This window comes from Lichenostomus cassidix, chromosome 13 (genome assembly GCF_008360975.1).
Source record: "Lichenostomus cassidix isolate B80296 chromosome 13, HeHo_3.0, whole genome shotgun sequence".
NCBI classification, from domain to species: domain Eukaryota; kingdom Metazoa; phylum Chordata; class Aves; order Passeriformes; family Meliphagidae; genus Lichenostomus; species Lichenostomus cassidix.
The window spans coordinates 8,549,588-8,568,356 of record NC_139494.1 but is presented as its reverse complement, the minus strand read 5'-3'; the positions used below and the strand labels follow the sequence as shown (position 1 = coordinate 8,568,356).

At 40.7% G+C, this 18,769-nt stretch overlaps 1 protein-coding gene across 4 annotated transcripts in view; it reads left to right on the top strand.

Moving 5' to 3' along the window:
- The window catches only part of FSTL4 (follistatin like 4), a 210,072-nt gene that overhangs the window by 167,034 nt on the left and 24,269 nt on the right, over positions 1-18,769 (top strand). For all 4 annotated transcript variants that reach the window (XM_085073532.1, XM_085073530.1, XM_085073531.1 and 1 more), the window contains 2 exons: positions 4,296-4,462; positions 15,501-15,621. In XM_085073532.1, the coding sequence (XP_084929658.1) occupies positions 4,296-4,462; positions 15,501-15,621 (288 nt within the window). The remainder of the gene's footprint in view (positions 1-4,295; positions 4,463-15,500; positions 15,622-18,769) is intronic.

Genomic DNA, 18,769 nt, shown 5'->3' with positions numbered 1-18,769 from the left:
TAGATTTAAGGGAAGAGATCTAATTAATGATATTAAGCACTATTTAAAGTGTGAAGTCTGTTTCTGTGGGTAGTGCAGCACAAGCAAAGGCAGGCGCCCAACATCACTGTGTAAATTATCTCCACGCAGTGCTACATCAATGAGGTTTTCTCCATAGATGTTCGTTCCAGGTTGCTCCCTGTAATGACCTCAATTATACATGTCTTCATTGTGAAATTATGATTGCCTTTGGTGGGCTGCAAATGACAGCGGAGGAAAAGATTTCCATGATAAACCAGCACAACAAGCAATACCTGCTGCATTAGTATGCAGAGCTTGTGAAGGTGCAGTGTAACTCCAGCTTAGCACCTTAAATAACATTGGAGAGGAGGAGGGACAGAGGAAAATGTTCAGCAATATCTTGACATTTTTTTACAAGAAAAGGAATTAGTAAGACTTCACATTCTCCCGTGTCACTGTGGGACCTGGTATTGCAAGAAATTTAATGTAAGAACATCAGGATGGCGACAGCTGGGTCACCAAAGGTGCCCAGTGCTTTGGGCGGAATATTGTACCAGGCAGGAAAGGTGGGAGAGGCAGGACAAGAGTGATCCTTCCCCTGAATAACCCCTTGGCGCTAACCCCTGGCACACAGGGAGGGATCCCTCACCCTCCTGGATGAGGCAGATGGGTTTGAAGATGGCACTGGCCTAATTCCACACAGTTGTTCAGGCACTGAGCTGCTGCCATCACCAGTGGAGAGTTTGTGGTGTCCTGGCTCTTCCTTTCACTGATCTTAATTTTGTTCCACATCTGGGGTCTTTCATCTACCTGATCAGGGATTAATCCTGCTCCTCTGATACACAGGGGCATGCTTACACCAATTCTTTCTTAAAGGGGATCATTACAAAGGCTTTACCCATCTGGAACCATTGAAAATTGAGTGAAAAATGATAGCATCCCATTCTCTGATGATAGCATCTCTCTCTGATGGCAGAGTAGTTGGCAGGAACTTATTTTTTCCAGCTGGAATAAGCTGAGGCGCTACTTCAGCTGAAATCCCAGAGAAGAGTATCAGGTTTGACACAACTTGATAACTGTGGTCAACGAGGACTGATACTGGTTAAACCTATGGAATGTAGAAAAATGGTTTGCATGCATCATCCTGCAGAATTTCCAGCTGAACATAAAATTGCTTGATTTTAGGACCAAATTCCATTCCAGCTTGTGTTCTGCAAATGAGCACCCTTTGAATATTGCCTATTTGTTCTGTTCAGTTTTATACCCACGGTAAAAATCCTTTTATCTCCTAAAGGTTTTTAAAAATAAAATGAACAGTGTTCAATACTTAATCTAGAAGCTCTACACAAAATCATTATGGTGACTTGAATAATTTGTACACATAAACCAATAGCATCAGTGTGTCTAAGCTCTATAAGTTAGGTACAAAATTCTGAGTTTTTTAAAAGATTTTTAAAAAGCTCAGCCCTCTCATAATCTTAGGAAATCCTGTTTCCTCCCCAGTACACCTGCTTGTATAAGGAAATCTTTTCTATTGAAAACAATAAAGCAATAACTGAAACCACACAAAATAATTCTGTATTAATAGAAAGGCTTTTAGATGTTAATAAGAGTCCCTCAAATGTACTAGTAATAAGATGCTCTCAAATATACTCCATAGAAATACTCTAAAAAGGAGTGTGTTTGTATTGTTAAAGTGGTCTGTGCTAATTACATGCTTTAACATAAAAACCTCATCTCTTGGCCTCATATGGTTCATCCAAGAATGGCAGCTGTGCAAGGTGTCTTCTTAATTAAAAGTTAATGTATTTTTCATTACTGTGCTTCTAAAAGGGAAAAGCCAAAGCTTCTTTAGCAGTCATTTGGAAGATGGGCAGGGAGCCTTAAATTCTGCTGCAAGAGAGCACTAAAAAATGTAGCTAAAGAAGGAGCTTACAGGAGCCCAGCATGAGCCAGGGAACTCAAGGCACCATGAAAAACAGCAGAGGGAATTAAGGAAAACAGCAGTAAGATGAAAAAACAATTCTCTTGTAAATGAATGGCCCTCTATTTCATTTCTCCTCAAGAAGAGATGTCCTCATTAGCCCTACTGCAGGCTACAAATTATTGTAATTATCAGTTCTTTAGCCTGTCAAGTGCACTCCAAATATTTTATTCATTAAAAGAAGCTCTTCTTTATGCAGAAAATAATTACAATATTAGCCCCTCTGTGCTGTTTACCTGCTTCAGGCAGCTGGGTGAGGGTGGTGGGATGGACACCCCATCCCTAGAAGTGTTCAAGGCCAGGTTGGATGGGGCTTGGAGCATCCTGCTGTAGCAGAAGGTGTCCCTGCCCATGGTCAAACATTCCTAATTTTGGCTAACCATCTATCAAAACTATAGCTAGCTTTTATTTAAAACACTTTGTGCTCTTCTTGAAATAGCACTGGGAATTTTAGGTGGGAGAAATGCTCACTGCTGGTAGACACAGCAGTGCTGTATGGACGTTGCAGTCCCAAGTCAGCCTCAGATCCACCATGGGACATTAGTGGCACACTGTGGCACATTAGCACCTCACTTAAGTGGAAGAAGCAGAAGAGAAGGCGTGCAGAGGTGTTGGAGTACATTTTCACAAGCAGGTTTTGCACTAAACCTTCTCAATCAGTTGCTATACCAGAGCACTGAGTCTGTCCAGGCTGCCCAAGGCTGCTGAAATAGACTGAATATTTAGTGACAGATTTAAGAGGTTTGCTACTCAAGAGATGTTAAAGCAATTTTTCAATTAGACAATATGTGAAGAGATGGAAAACTGTGCTTGCAAATGTAGATACTGGTTTTTTTCATTTTTATTCCATGCATTTCCATCGTATAAGCCCTGTAAATGAATGCAATTTTCCCACCAAAGCTGTTAACTTTTAAGGCCTCTTAATCTGTGAACTGACATGATAAAAACAAGCATTTGGGTTCAGTGAAAGCCAGCACTTTTTCAGAGGGCTGGAAGAAAGTGCACATGGCATTGAGATTGTCCCAGGAAGTGATACTCAGATCTTGTGTGTGGTGTAACGATGGAGCTGCAAGGCAGGTGGACAGGATGAAGAGTAACCTTTCCTGTGTCAGCACTGCTTGAAGTGTGTTTTACCAAAGCACATGGCCTTGGGTGGGGCAGCATTGGTCTCTTTGATCTCTGTTTTACTGCTGTTTTTGCCAGTGGATATGAGGGAGGAGGAGCCTTGGGGCTGGGAGAGAGTGTTTAATTCCCCAGCCCAGGTTTTGGAGTTGGCTGAAGCAAAGTAACACCAGCTGTGAGCATTCCCTGTTCCTCTCAGTGGGCCATTACCTTGAAAGATCAGTTTTCATCATTTACATGCAATATGGTTTTCTTATTGAAGAGCTTGGGAATGAGAGGAAGCAAAAAACATCATGTGAATTGCGAAGTTGTGGCTCCAGCAGCTTGGACAGTGTGGCCTGACTGCCTGATCACTGTCTCACTGCTGCCAAAATGCTGCATAATGACAATCTGCGCCCAGGACAGTTCTGGTATCACATATGACCTTTCTGTGTGGCCACACATGGCAAAAGTTGCAGCCAAGTCTCATGACATTGGCCAGAAGGAAAAGGTGTGACATGGTGTGGTTTCAGAGAGTTGGTGGTCTGGTTTTCAGTAAGGTCTGCTGCCTCAGGAGTTTCTTTTGTGTGGCACACATAAGTCAAAATAACTGAGTTTTTTATTTAAATAAAATATGAGAAAGCTTTTGGTTTTTTAGGGCATCTATATCTCAGGTGCCATATGTGGCTCTGTTTGGTAAACAAGTTTTCATGCTTGGTGACTTACAGTGTTCAGGCAGTTTGAAACTGGCTTTATCTATATTTCAGTGACAACAGTCTGACCTTAATTCTTCTCAAGGAACAAACATGACTCATTCTTTTACCTTTTCAAAGGACCTTTGCAGGAGTGCTCTGGAGAAACAAGCCCAGATGATCTCAAGCCAGAGAGCTTTTGCTTGTCCTGCTGTTGCTGACTGCTTTGTATAAACCACTGTAGCCAGGCTGGCCAGGGGACCATCTTAGTGCCCTCATGCCACAGCTGAGATGCCTCAGGAAAGGGATGCAGCGAGTTCCATTGTGACAGATTCAATTTTTCTCTTCCTTGGCTTTACCGTTCATGGGTTTGAGGTTTTTTTTAAGCGTAAATATTCTGTCTCCTTGCCAAAATCCTCCAAAGTTATTTCCGGAATGAGAAAGGAAGGCAGAGAGGGGAGCAGAGGAGCAGCTTCCCTGTGTGGTGTTTGATGTTATCCCTGTTGTGCCTTTTGCAGAGGTGGTTCGGCTGAGCCTGCCCGAGGAGCAGAGGGTCACAGTGACCACCATCACCGTCGGCCTCAGCACCGTGCTGACCTGCGGCATCCGCGGGGCGCTGCGGCCACCCATCATCTGGAAACGCAACGGCGTCGTCCTCAACTTCCTCGACCTGGAGGACATCAACGTACGTCCTGAGCCCCTCCTGCCATTGTCTGATCAGGGCCTCAGTATGACCCCATTTAACTGGTTTAATCTTATTATTATGGAAAGTGGAAGCTGGCAGGATATTTAGGTTGTATGTGAATATATCTCAGGATTAAAAGCAATGCAGGGGAGAGCAGGAGTACTTGGAGTATGTTATATGAAATTATGCTCCTTCCATTGGTGCAACCTGTGGTCCAAAGACCTGGAAACTCAAGAGAGCAGCTCCACAGACCATTAGATCCTCAGGGAGGTCTTTCCCAGTACAAAGAAACAGGTTCATCAAGAGCGTGAAACAAAGCATTTATGGTTGGCAATGAATCCTCTCTCTAAACCAAATAGTACATTTTTATCTCTGTTCCTCCTGTTCCCCTTGCCTTCGAGCCAATTCATCTCTCCTGTTCCTTGGCTGTTCTTTCTGATGAGTAGTTTAAAAATGGGATTATTCGGCAGGGTGTGGCAATGCCCTCGTAGGAGGGAAGATGAATCTCTTTTAATTCGCAGTGCTGGTCTGATCTGTGAGTCATAGTTGGTAGTGAAGACAATACCTGAATGATGGTATAAACTTACTCATTTATTTAATAACATTTAATTATGGAGCGAGTGGAAAGTAGTGTACAAAAAATACGGTCTGTTTTTCATTTCTCTTTACATTAAAGTACATGGTAAATCAGGTTTTATTTTAATTACACTACAGCAAGAGTTGATTTATATTTTTGTTCAGCTCTTGTTAATTTGATAGCCACTCAGTTCAGAGTTGTTACAGTCAATACTATAGCTCCCTAAATTGTTGTGTATCCAGAATTGCTGAAATGGGAAAAATCTTTGGTTTATTCTTCTGCAGTAAAATATGAAAATTACAGCACATGGAATAGAAATACACACAGCATCTCAGTACTTTATTTGTTGACTCTACCTTAGCAGGAAAATCATGTGCACCATGTATAGGTGATTACTGTGTGCACAAACTCAGTAATTAAAACCATCTAAACATCTTTTCCTTTTCATCACAGCAAGTATAATAATTTTAAAATGTATTTCTTGTCACTGCTTCAACCATGACATGGAAATGCAACAGAGCTTCTGGAGGCTCAAGAGCCATCTTAGGATTTGTTGGCCAAAAATAATGAAAATTCCAGGTATTTATCTTACATTTATGAAATTTTGGTTATGATGACACTAATCTTAAAGAATTAAAGTTCCTGTGTGAATTGGACACAAAATGACAGTCCAAGAATTGGAGTAGAAACACATCCTTGAAGGACTGACAGCTCTTGGCTCTGAGGGTTCATTTGCAGCTCCTGCTATTTTAAACAGAATGTTGAATACGTTCTCAGACTGAAATTCCAGTTCTTCACATAATTTAGCACCGGTCCAAGTGGATTTCTGGTTTGCTTATAAGTAATTCTGTTTCTCATTGGTGATTCTGTGTTAAGAGGCAGAGTTATGTCCTCACACATGAGCTGACTGGTTCCTGAATGATTCAAAACCCCCATGGAGTGTAGTACAGCAGGAAAAAAAATCACTTTTTTATCTGTTCCAGCTAGTATATCACTGAGAAACTATATCAAAAGAGCACTCTGAGATTGTTACAAGGAGAAAAAACAGGATTTATGCCTCAATTTTAATGTGTCACGTATCAGTTTATGACCTGAATCACCTTGTCATATAGCACCTGCTACTAGTGAACATCAACTTTTTTTAGTCAAATGAACACCTTCACATCTTTTTCATCGTTAATTAAACTGTGTAAATATTTTTATGTTCTGTATACACCCTGCCATCTGTATTCTGGTCTGGTTGCTTGAGGAGGCACAATTTGGGGATTGCCATTTTTTATTTTCACTCTCTCACTGTGGGTGTTCTGTAGGGTGCTTGAGCTCAGGTCTACTCTGTGGCTACTGACAATGGGCACCTGCATGTCTGAAGCCCTTGGTGACAGCAGAGACGCTCCTTCAACTGGTAAATCCAGTCTTTTATTTATTGCAGAACCACAGAATGGTTTGGGTTGGAAGGGACTTTAAAGTTCATCTCGTTCAAAGTTCATCTCGTTCAACACCTTCCACTACCCCAGGCTGCAAAAGGCTTCATCCAGCCTGGCCTTGGGCACTTCCAGGAATGGGGTATCCACAGCTTCTCTGGGAGACCTGTGCCAGTGCCTCACCATCCACACAGGGAAGATTCTTTTCCTAATATCCAGTCTAACCCTACCCACTTTTAATCCATTCCCTATTGTCCTCTCACTACATTCCCTTGTTAAAAATCCCTCTCCACCTTTCTTGTCAGCTCCCTTCAGGAACTGGAAGGACACAATTAGGTCACCCTTAATCCTTCTGTTTTCCAGGCTGAAGAATTCCAATTCTCTCAGCCTTTCCTCACAGCAGAGTTGCTCCATCCCTCTATTCATCTTGGTCTTTTCTTAAACACCTAACAGCTCAGGTCAGGGGGTGGCAGCAGACAGTTCAAAGCTTCAGCGTTACATGGGTACAGAAATTCACATTAAATAATAATCTATTTAAAGGCATTGACAGCAGAAAGTAAAGGCAGTGTGCTTCTTAATGTACTTGAAGGCAGTTAATTAAATTACTTCAGTTTTCCTTTAGTACGCCTCAAGCAGAAACTCGATTGCATTTCTGCTTTTCACAATAAGGTTGGCAATTTGGCTAATTGGAAGTGCAACAGGAGATTAATTGTACCTTTTTAACTTCAAGAAAATCCTCCCTGCTCTTGGCACAGTGGTAATCACGTACAGACCTACAGGATAGTCACACACTTGGAAAAACCCTGGTATTATATTTCAATTAAACTCTTTTTCTTCTAAATGCTAATTCAAGAAATCAGATGAAATTAGAAACTCAAGTCTGAAAAAAATGGAATCCTGCCAACTAGGTGTGAGAGCAGCGCAGGAGAGGCACTGCTGAGGTGTCCTTTGTTGTCGCTGTTGAGCAGCTAGCAGAGTAATGAATGCATCAGTTCTCAGTGGCAAGAAGGTGTTTTTGTTTTGTTTTTTTGGTTTTGTTGGTGTGGTTGGTGTTGGGGTGTGTGTTTGGGTGTTTTTTTTTTTTTGTTTTTGGGTGTGTGTTTGTTGCTTTATTCTCTCCAGATTCGTGGCAAATGTGATCTGAGAAGGCGACCTGTTCCAGGGTAATACTGGGAGTGACAAAGACAGTCAACAAAAACCTAGATAATCCTAAATTTGCACTGGAAGATTGAAAGTTACTATAAAGCCTAGCTGTTTAACTGCATTAGTTAAATCATTTTTATGTGATATCTTGATTGGCAACAAAATATTAATAATTTTTCATTGCTCTCTTAATCAGAAGCTTTCATAAGCAACTAGTAATAATTTGTCTTGTCCTGTCTGTAGGAGCTCTGTTAATGAGTTGTCACATAGCTACTGCAGAACAGCCATCCTAATGGTACATGTAATTAAACTATTTCTCTTGGAAACATTTAAGATTGCTTTTAGCATAAAAATATTATTTCTCCATAAATTACCCATCCATATTATTTATCCATTAGAAGTCCCTTTGCAGTTCCACTTTAATAAAGTCACATCAACTTTTCTCATGCAGAAAATAACTATAATGTAGCTGAAACTGATAAAATTGTTATAGCTATAAATTGATTCCTGACTACAAAAGTGAACTGGTTAAAATGTGTCATCTTTCAAAATAATATACTTTTGCCTCCTAGGAACAAGTGATATGTTTTCTCAAATATGTGATTATGAGAGCATTCCTCAATTTGAAAATAAAATAACCTCCTCATGGAGTAAAATGTATATAATACTTACAGGGTATTGTTTCACATGGTTTGACATTTTCTCCAGAGAAACGTGTAAATTGATAAAATTTATAAACGTATGTTGTTCCTTCAGAAGCATGGCGAAAGAGAAGATTACCATAAGAAAACAAATATGGTGTAGAGGTAGATAAGAATTTGGTGAGTTACCAAGTGTAGTGCAGGTAGCTATAGCCTAAGCTCATTAGTGTCCTTCATTACTCATTTAATTTTAATCTGTACACTAACGCACAGTGGCATTGGATCATTAGTTCAGAAATAGGCTTTACATAACCAGTTGTGTAAATACAGGTTCTTCATTGCTGCTGATGTCAGGTGGCATGGCACAGCCTTGCTCTCTCAGAACATCCCACCCGGGGAAAAGCACAGAACTCCAGACCACATCTTTGACATTGCCCACCCACCTGGGAAATCTCCTCCATGTACATCTCATGATCCTCAAAAGAGCTGTGCCTACCTGCCTGGATGCACAGTCCACGTGTATTCATGAAAATGTCCATTTGCCACGTATAATATTTGAAACCCAAAGCAAACAGTCAGCCTTTAAAGTGCAAGTCATTAGGATTCGTTTTCTCATTAAAACAGTCTGTATGAAGGCAATATATTCATGTGGATGTTTTTAATGCAGATTCGCTGTTAAATAATAAAAAGATCATATGTGAATAACCCCATTAATTCCTGCTAATAGAATTTGGGCCATTAAAATGATCAAACCCTGGGCCATCCTAGATACTGCAGTGATGCAGTCATGGGAGCAAGTTACAAAAAGTTGTATGTTTAAAGCCAAGTTTTTTCTCTTTCAAATCAAAGTTTAAGAAATTGCTTATAGTTTCTTAAGGTGTTTGCAGGCTCTAAAACAGAGGTTAAGTGCAAAATTACTACTGACAGTGTTTTCTGAATATACAGTCTCACATTTTGTCATAATGAAGATTACAGAAATTGTATCCACTTGCATTTTTAGAAGCATGTACCTACTGTCAATTTTCCTTGTCATCTCCGAGTTTCTCAGGATATAAAACTCACCCATTTTTTACCTATATTATAATTGCACAACTATCTAAAACTTTCATTTCTGTATGTTCAAAGCAAAAACTTTTTTTGACTCACCAGCAATCTTATGTTGTGTTAAATTCTTTCAGCAGAAAAACAAGAAAAGATAAATTAGTGCCTCATCAGGCTATGTTTGCAATAGTATTCTGGCATTTGCTTAAGGCTGAATTTCTCTCCATGTAAATGACTAAAGTGATAGCATGTGTAAAACCAAGAACAAATAATATTAATGGAGCATAAGTTCTCAGCTTGTCTCTAGAAATGAATTATTAAAAGCATCAAAGAAAGTGATTTAAGAACCCATGATTAATTTAGTTTTTATTATTTTTATATGAATCACTCATGAATCTATTGTAAAAAAGATCAGAGACATTTGATTAGTAAGGAGAAATAATTTCCAAAGTGATAGCCATTGTTGTAGATTTTGCATAATAATAATCTCATTAAATGCTTGGGTACATTTCTTTTTAAAATCCTGTAAACATTATCAGAGAGAGATTCCTAGGACTCTGAAGATCAGCCAAGCTTTTCAGTGTAAACTAGTTAATACATCTTAGTTGCTTTGCTGGTGATTGTGAGATCAGGATGTTTTTCTTCATCTGGAAGTGTTCCTGGTCAGGTTGGATGTGGCTTGGAGAAACCAGGTCTAGTGGAAGGTGTCCCTGCCCATGGCTGGCGGTGGAAAGAGGTGAGCTTTAAGGTACCCTCCAACCCAAACCATTACAGAATTCTAGTGGAAAACTGGTGGCACCAGCAATCCCCTTTGCTAGGACTGGTTTTGTCAGTAGGCACTGAAACCCCATGGAGAAGGTCTCCAGCTTCCCTGGGCTTGGGAAAGGGCTGAAAGGGAATGGGGTTAAAAATTAATTATTAGCAGTAGTAATAGGAGTAATAAAAATATTTAGAAAGCAAATCTCCTGGGAGCGGAACCACTCAGGGAATTTCATTCCCTCTTCTGTTATTTCTGCTATGAATGATTTTAAGCCATCATGGTGAGAAGGTATTAACTGTCTTTGGGGCTCTCCCCCCACCCAGTATTTATTAGGAGCATTCAGTATCTAACTCAGGTGGTTTAAAATCACTGTGTGGGATTAAATGTCTTGGGCCAGGGAGTGTGTACCCCAGAGTGCCATACTGTGGGGTGACACATGCCAGAGTGCCCTCCCTGAGAGCTGGGGAGGTGGGGAATCCCTGGCTTCCTGTCACTGAGATTGACTTTTCTGTTTCTTCTTCCAATTTATAGTTTAAGTCTAGTTTGGGTTTTTTTCTCAAGTAACTGGAAGTTAACCATAAACATAATAAGCCTCTATGCTCATTCCTCTTCAAACTTTCTGAAAACCTAGAAACTTTTACCAAAAATATTTAAAGGGTTTTAAGTATTGGCATATTCCCAAAGCATGTTAGAAAGCTTCATGAAAATGCATCTGAAGCAGGCAGAAGGAGGCTGGAAGTGCCCTGCACCCTCTGGCATTGCAGCCAGCTCAGCATCCAGGGTTAATGTGGCTCCTCTCCACCAGCTCCTTCCTGGGTGTCAGAGCAGGAGATTTGTGGTGTTACAATCACAGGCTGGAATTCACTTGAGACGGAATGTGAACAAGATTTACAAGCAATATGCAATGTTTTACACATCTCTGAGCTCGGTGTCTCCGAACCGCGGCAGAGTGCATGACCAGGGAATGCATTAGAATGGGAATGGGATAAATAAATATGAAAAATCTTGTGTTTGGAGAGACCAATGCCTTGGGTAATCAGTAGTGATGGAAGGGAAATACTATACCAAAAAAAAAGGTATCTACCCATTTTCTAGGCTCTGCTTTGTTATTTTTTAAAATCAACTTGTGAATAGCTACTTTTCTTTAAATATTTTATAGATTACCAAGCTGTTATAAATATTAAATGCAGGGTGGTGCATTTTTTTAATCTTGAAAAGTTAAAATATATTCTGAGGTCATTTAATCAATCCTTTGGTTGAAGGGTAACTGCAAGATGTGAAAGAAGCTCAGGAAGGGCAGAGAACTTTTTATTTGAAAAAGGGAGAGAAAAGGTGATATGAACTGCTGGAGGAGTCTATTTATCAGCTGTCACTAGTCGACCTTATCAATTATGAGAAATTAGAAGCATACCTTTCTGAATATTTTTTATTAGAAGAATTATTTTATAATGAAATTCATAAGGTAGAGGTGATGAACACCCTGTCCTTGTCTGGCTGCTTTGATGCAGGGCTCATGACTGTGGGGTTAGATGAGTACTGCCTCTACTTCATCACTTTTTCCTCTTCACAAGAACTTGGTGAGATATCCCATTCCTGAAAGTGTTCAAGGCCAGGTTGGTCGGGGCTTGGAGCATCCTGGTCTGGGGAAAGGTGTCCCTGCCCATGGCAGGTGGGTTGACCTTCCAACCCAAACCTTTCAATGATTCTATCATAATTCACCTTCAGTGGTAAATGAGGAAAACCATGTCTCAGAACTTACTTTTTTTGCCTTTCTCCTGGTTGCCTATTCTTTTTCATGGGATTATAAATTTAAATGTCTTTGCAATTCACTGTGGGAAATTACTGGGGTCAAGTAGGGCAGTGACAGCTCCCTGGGGTATGCAGCACTTGCTGAGCCTCCTGGACAACGCTGAAATACTCACTTTAAAAGCTGGGATAGTTCTGGGGAGAGAAGAACTATGTTGCACCAGTTTTATAGAAGTTTGTGTTTTGCTCTGACTTCTTTCAGGCTCGTGGTAACTTGGGAAACTGGCTTAACAAGCAAAAGCCATCTGAACTAAGTCAAAACATGTGAAAATGTTTCCTCTGCTTTTTTTCCATTGTGAATTCTTCCCATTCCCTCTTCCCACCCCATCCACATCATGGCAAACTGGAGCAGCAGCTCAGCAGCTGTCAGTCCTCACTCACACCCTGTTAGCCCAGGGCAGTGACCTGTGAGCCCTGAGCAGCTCCTCAGGGCTCCCAAAAGCACTGCAGCAGGGAGGGATGTGGGATACATCCCAAATACATCCCACAGCTTCCTAATGCGCCACAGCACTCCTGCCTGGGATGAGTGCAAGATGTAAAGTTAGAGGCTATTAAGGAATCAAAGACTCATCATTTCTTAATGCTCCAGGGCTTGGGTTTTTACAGCACTTCCAAATATACCCTTATGAAATACACACAGAAAGTGCTTGTGCATAAGAATGCATCCATAGATATAAAATGTAACCGTGAAACCCTAATGTACTAATTATATCCACAGGGAAACACAAGGAGAAACCATGAGCTGCAATAAACACACAGAAAGTCATTAATTTGTTGGGGAATTCAGTCTACTTTTTGTAGCAACAAAAGGTTCAGTATCAAACATTTAATGCCACCATCACTTTTTGCTCCCCACACCTAGCACTTTTAATTCTTAATAACGTTGTAGTTATATATTAATTTACTGTGTGTGCAGGTTCTAATACAGGGTTGATAATTCCATTCCATGCCTGACAAGGTCATATAGTGTTAACCTAAATCATCTTTGATAACTTTCTTTAAGCACTAGAAGTCAGAAAATAGTTTTTAAAAGTCATAAACTGTGCTTTTACCCCTCTTCTCAAGTAAAACACATTTGGAAAGGAAGTGAGTGATACAATAGTATTGCATCTGTTTGGTTGTGCAAGGGTCTTTGCTTATATTAATACATTTGTATGCATTGGAAAAATCCAGATCATCCATAAAAAGACAATTACAGAGCACAAACCAAGCATTCGGAATATTTTTCTGAGATATCTTGAAGGAAGCAACATACTTAAATAGAGAAGATTATATTGTCCTGTTTTTCCACAACTCCTCATAAATCATTCCATTAAAGTAGCCATCCTGCTTTTATTGATCTAAACTCAATTTTAGTTTCTTTTAACTTACAAAAACTGTTATTAAGTCTCCTCCAGTGCATGCATTTCATCTATCTCATGCAAATACCATTTGAACTGGGTTGGTATCTTTTCTCAGCAGTTACTCATGCATCTTTGCTTTCCATCAGGAAATATCTAACTGACCAGAAAACAGGCAAATGCTTGAAATGGGGATTTTTTAAGAGATATTTGCAATAATGTATTGGATAACTTGACCACCTTATCCCATAGTGTAGATGCCTGACACCAAGGTGACAATAATGTCTGAGATGCTTTTAACTATAGATAATGGATTTCAGATCATCTATGGATTTACTCTGATTCTTTACAATTGTTCATACATTTGCCCACTGGGGCAGCACAGGCAGCAGAACCAGGTTATAATTGTGGATATGTCTGTGCTCTCTCAGGTGAAGGTCTTTGCTTTGGGAAGGGTTGTTGTCCTGCCAGTAAACTCCATATTTCTCACTGCTCACTTTCAATCTGTCGTAAAACATGTCTAAAAGCTAGGCAAGTTTTCAAAATTCTCTCCCCTCTGCCAGTGCTGACCTGCCACTGAGAGGTGAGGCATGAAGACGCTTCTTAGTGCCAGACAGAAGATTTTGGAGAAGATTCAAGAGCTGACAGAAGTAGTGCCAGATCAATCCATACTGCAAAGGGCTGTTTTGTGCTGCTCTTGAAGGGTGCCAGCTGGCATCGCACGTCTGCCGCAGAATCGCAGCTTCCTTCAAAAAACGTTCAAAGTGTGGTGGCTGGAAAGGAAAGCTTCAAACTGCAAAGCACATGCACCCTGAAGAGGCAGGAAATGTGAGATGTAAGGAGCCCCAAAAGGTTTGGGTTTAGAAATCAGTGCATCTGATGATCAAACAACTCCTGCTTGTAATCTCGGAGTGCCTGGCAGGGTTGGCAGCAGCAGGGGATGTGGATTGTTCCTTGCAGCGCTGGAGCTGCCAGGGTGCAGCAGGGAAGGAACAGCATCAGAACCTCTGAGCATGGATTCCCTGCCTCCAGCACAAAGAAATAAGGACCAAAGTTCTTGACTCCCAGCCAGCAGATCAGAGATGTTCCTGCTCAGTCTGTCCCCCCTGGTGGCTTCTGCCATGGCAGAGGTGGCAATGAGCTGTCACCTCCTCACTACACACTCTGCTGCCTGTCCCAGACACAAGGGTGGCAGCAGGCAGGACCTCCTGGAAGGGCTTTACCTGCATTCCCTGGGCAGCTGGCTGCCTTCCAGCTGCACGTTGGAGCTTTGAAACAAGTCCTTGTGTTTCCATAAGCAGAACTACTCTCCAACATACACCCTGTTTTACTGGGTTTTTGCCACCCTGAGTCAAAGTTGAATTTTCCCATAATATTGTAGTGAAATTATGCAAGGAGTTCAATTTAGCATGCTTCACACATGGGAATGATTACAGAAAAATAATTCTTTCAGCTCATGAACTGTTTTTAAATGGATCCTCCATGGTTTGCATAGAAAACATTCTGAAGCTACCGAAAGTCTGAATATTGGTGGAATAACAAGAGAAGCTGCTCCATATAACCATCAGTGCTGTGGTTCTGTTAGCTATAATTTGGTAAATAAATACTGAAATTAATAAATAAATAATGAATTGAAATAAACTCCTAAGCAGTGTGCTTGTACAACATACTCAAGTGCCAAAATGTCTCTGTTAACTCATATCCTTCCCATCTGTAATCAAAAATTGAAACCATGCAAGAGCAGATCTAGGAAGATGAAGGGGACGGGGAAAGATACTTGTTAAGCAGTTACAGTTCTAAACAGGATTGTTTGAGAAAAGGTTTTTTGTCTTCTTCCTTGTCTGCTGCCTAGGATATTGTCTGAGTTAAGTGACAAAGACCTTCAGTTCTTTCTCATCAAGTCTCAAGGCTGCAGTGCATTTTCTAAGAACCGGCACAGATAAAGGAAATCTTAACCCACCCAAACGTTAGCATTTTATGCATCTGAGGTTAACAGGTAGATACTCAGTTCCCCCATAAATTAAACAGCTGGAAATTGCCATCTTTTTTATGTACAAAGAGCACCTTGTTAGCAACGAGCACAAAAGTTTGTATTCTCAGATGAGTCGCTTTGCCTTACTCTTAAATTGCCGTTCATTTCCTCCCTGCATGTTGATTTATGAACTTTAAAACCTACTGTTCCAAACTCAAGCTGTGTCCCCAGGCTGTGTTGCTATCAAAGCCACTGAACAGGTAGTCTCTATTCATATGGTGTTTAAAATATTGTTACTAAATAATAAGGCACCTTTCCTGTCTTTTGTTCCATTCAGGACTTTGGAGAAGATGATTCCCTGTACATCACCAAGGTAACAACTATTCACATGGGCAATTACACCTGTCATGCCTACGGCTATGAAGAGCTGTATCAGACCCACATCCTTCAGGTGAATGGTTAGTAAATGGCATATATGACATTCCATGAAAACGTTCCCTGAGAAAAGTTGTGCGTTAACCTCATTCACACAGAGATGTGTGAAGCCATGGCCCAAATTATCTGTGCATGAGAGCAAACACAGCTTGGGGTTTGCTCACTCGTGCTGTCACACAGGCAGGCAAAAATAAAAGAATCAAGGGGGGATGTGTATAATTACCTGGGCTTCAGGAGGTATCCTTACTGTAAAACAAGCTGTCAGTGACATTTCCGTAGAGTTAAGAGCAGCATTTCCAAGCATCTCTTAAAGTAATTACTACTTTTGTCAACAGAAGTGTTGCCTCAATAATTCCTTCTTCCAGAAAATCATTTCTGTTGCGTGAAATAGCCCAGGATATTTAAATAAATACATCAAGGTTTCCAAAACTAGCTGTCTAACTCCCAGCTATATATCCAGATTATCACCTGGTGGTACTGAGCTTGGTTTGCTGAGGGCTATTTACACTGGCTCACTGGGTTGCAAAATGAGGTCAAACCATTATATGGGTGAGAGAATCACACAGGCTGTATTGCAGCATCCTCGTTCACCTCCGTCCCCTGGACCACATTTGTGCCTGCTGGAACTTCTATTCTGACACTCACTATCTTTCTCCTGACCTCAAACTCACTCAGTCAGATATAGTTTAAAATGACATTAGATTAAGCCAGCATTTCATCAAGGGACCAGCCCACGGAGTATCCACCTCCCCAGCAGCAAACAGAATTTTCCAGCTTCAGACCAATTTTCACATGTGCTGATATGCCCAGCAATGCCTCCAGAACAGGGAACAGGGTCACCCATTGCTAACTGTGGGTACATTCTGATGTGCTCTGGTATGAAAGTACTTCTTTTTAAGGAAAATTCAATAACTTTATTTCAGGATATATATATTATAAAGAAAATTAAGTTTTAGTCCTTTCTCTAGGTGTGTGCAGACCTGCACAAAGGAGAGCTTTCAGCTCTTAAGAGCAAGTGGTTACACACAGGTTAATAGTGAGAGGAGAGACTGTAAAGAGGGATATTTATGCATTTTAAGAAGAGCCATGATGGACATGAGGCTTTGTTTTGACTGCAGCTCAGGTCTGCTGGACATGTGTAAGTGCTTCCCCCACCACAGCGAGTACCTGGAGGAGAGCACAGAGGATCTGGTTGATCTGAATGAAAGCTGACTTAATGACTCTACATAATAATTTGTCATCTTTTGAGAGAGTAAACTGTAAATCTCAGCAATGTGGATAACTAAGTCGTGCATGCAGCAGCTGGGAAAATAGGTTTCCTTCCTCAAAGTGCTATTTGTTTGATGAATGGCAGCTGAAAGAAAAGCCAGCTAACAACTTAATCCCGTGTCTATTATGTGATGTATTATGGGGCCTGAATGGAGTTTAGTTGGCAGACAACAATGTAGACTTTATCATCACTGAGAATAGAAGGCCCAAAGGCTTTGAAACTTAAACCAGAATGAGAGGAAAGCTAGATGGAGTGTGGGGAGGGGGTGATCCATTCCATACTCACGCCTGCCACTTAGCTTTAACTTGTTGTTGAAAGACCACATTTTCTTTTTAAGTGGAAGTTTCATACCACAGCTGCATGGGGGTTTTCTTACTAAAAGAAAAACACTGTTATACAAAAACCACTGTCTATGTTGGCTTTTTAATGTTGATATCCAGTCACTAAATTCAGAATAAAATGCCTTGCATTCTGGTATCAACTCAGGCTTGCTAGAAAGCATTGCAGGGTCTAGAAATCTTTGTCTTACAGCATCTGATATTCCCATGTGAGCCATTAGGCTTTGCAAAGCTGGGTTTTTGCTGTTGTTAATGTGGCTGGCTGGCTGCCCACATCACTAAAATCCCTCCTTTTTTCCTCCAGCAACTGACGTTGGGGTGACAGCCCCATGGCAGGACAACATTGTTTGCCTTCAAATGCACTGGAGGGTTCCCAAGGCAGAGCCCTTCACTAGGAAACCTCAGCTTTAGTAACTTAGAGGACAAATTGAGGAATTTCTCTTGACAGGAGTAGAGGGAAGAAACTGAGCCAAACTGAATTGAGTGAAGATGCTGAGAATCTAAGTGTAGTTGATGGGCTCTGTTCAGCACTGGGGCTTGTCTCTGTCGGTCTATATCAAACTAAAAACTCCATCTTCAGCATGGGAGAGTTTTTGTTGCTTTCCTGTGTTGGACTGAAACAGTAAGAGAATGTGACAGAACCAAGTCAGCCAGAACTCGGGTGTATCTGCTCGCCTGCCTCCTCCAGGGAGGCACTGATCTACTTTCAACATCAAAAACACAGGGTTTTTTTATTTTATGAAAATTATCAGAATTTTTCTCTTGACACCTCCCAAGTTTGTCTGTTGGGAAAGAGTAAAGAAAAGAGAACCAACTGGAAGTAAAAGGATTTATCCCCAACCATTCCCAGGCTTGCTGTGTCTGTACAGTCAGGTTCTAAGTTTTAGACTATTTTTCAGTTAATTCTGTTTTCAAAGCTGCAGTAACTTTTCCAGCATCCTTGGATCCTTTTTGTATCACCTGGGTCCTGTCTTACTGTTCCCACTGAGACACATCAGTCCAGCTCATAAAAGAATCTGATACACGTTACATGTGCTCTCTTTGTATGCTTTTATCCAACTTTTTTATGCTCTTTTACTTGTTTTTTTCTTTGCCTCTTTTTGGAACATAACACTACCTTCTTACATTGATTAGGTAATATAGAAAATAAGGAAATGTAAGCTTAAATAGAAAGTTTTCAGCCCAATTCTGGCAACATTAAACGTTTCTGGGATTTGGACCTCTACTACCACTCAACTGCTGAATGCTCTGCAGTGTTTCCCTTTGTATCAGCTGGTTCAGGATATCTCAAGTAACATGGGTAGATCCAGATGCTCATTTTGACAAGCAGAGATGAGAATCCTCTTAGGCAGAAAATGTGAAGATCACCAGGTGAATGCCCCAAACTGCTGGCTCACATCTGGGCAAGAAGCATGAAACAAATGTGAAATGCAGCCTGTTTAATGTGAGAAGTGAGGGTTGAGCTCATCAATGTTAGGATTCACAGTTACTGGTAAAATTTAAGTCAGTGTATTTATACAGCTTAAGATTTTCTTTGGAAGAAAATAAAGTGCTGAAAGGTAG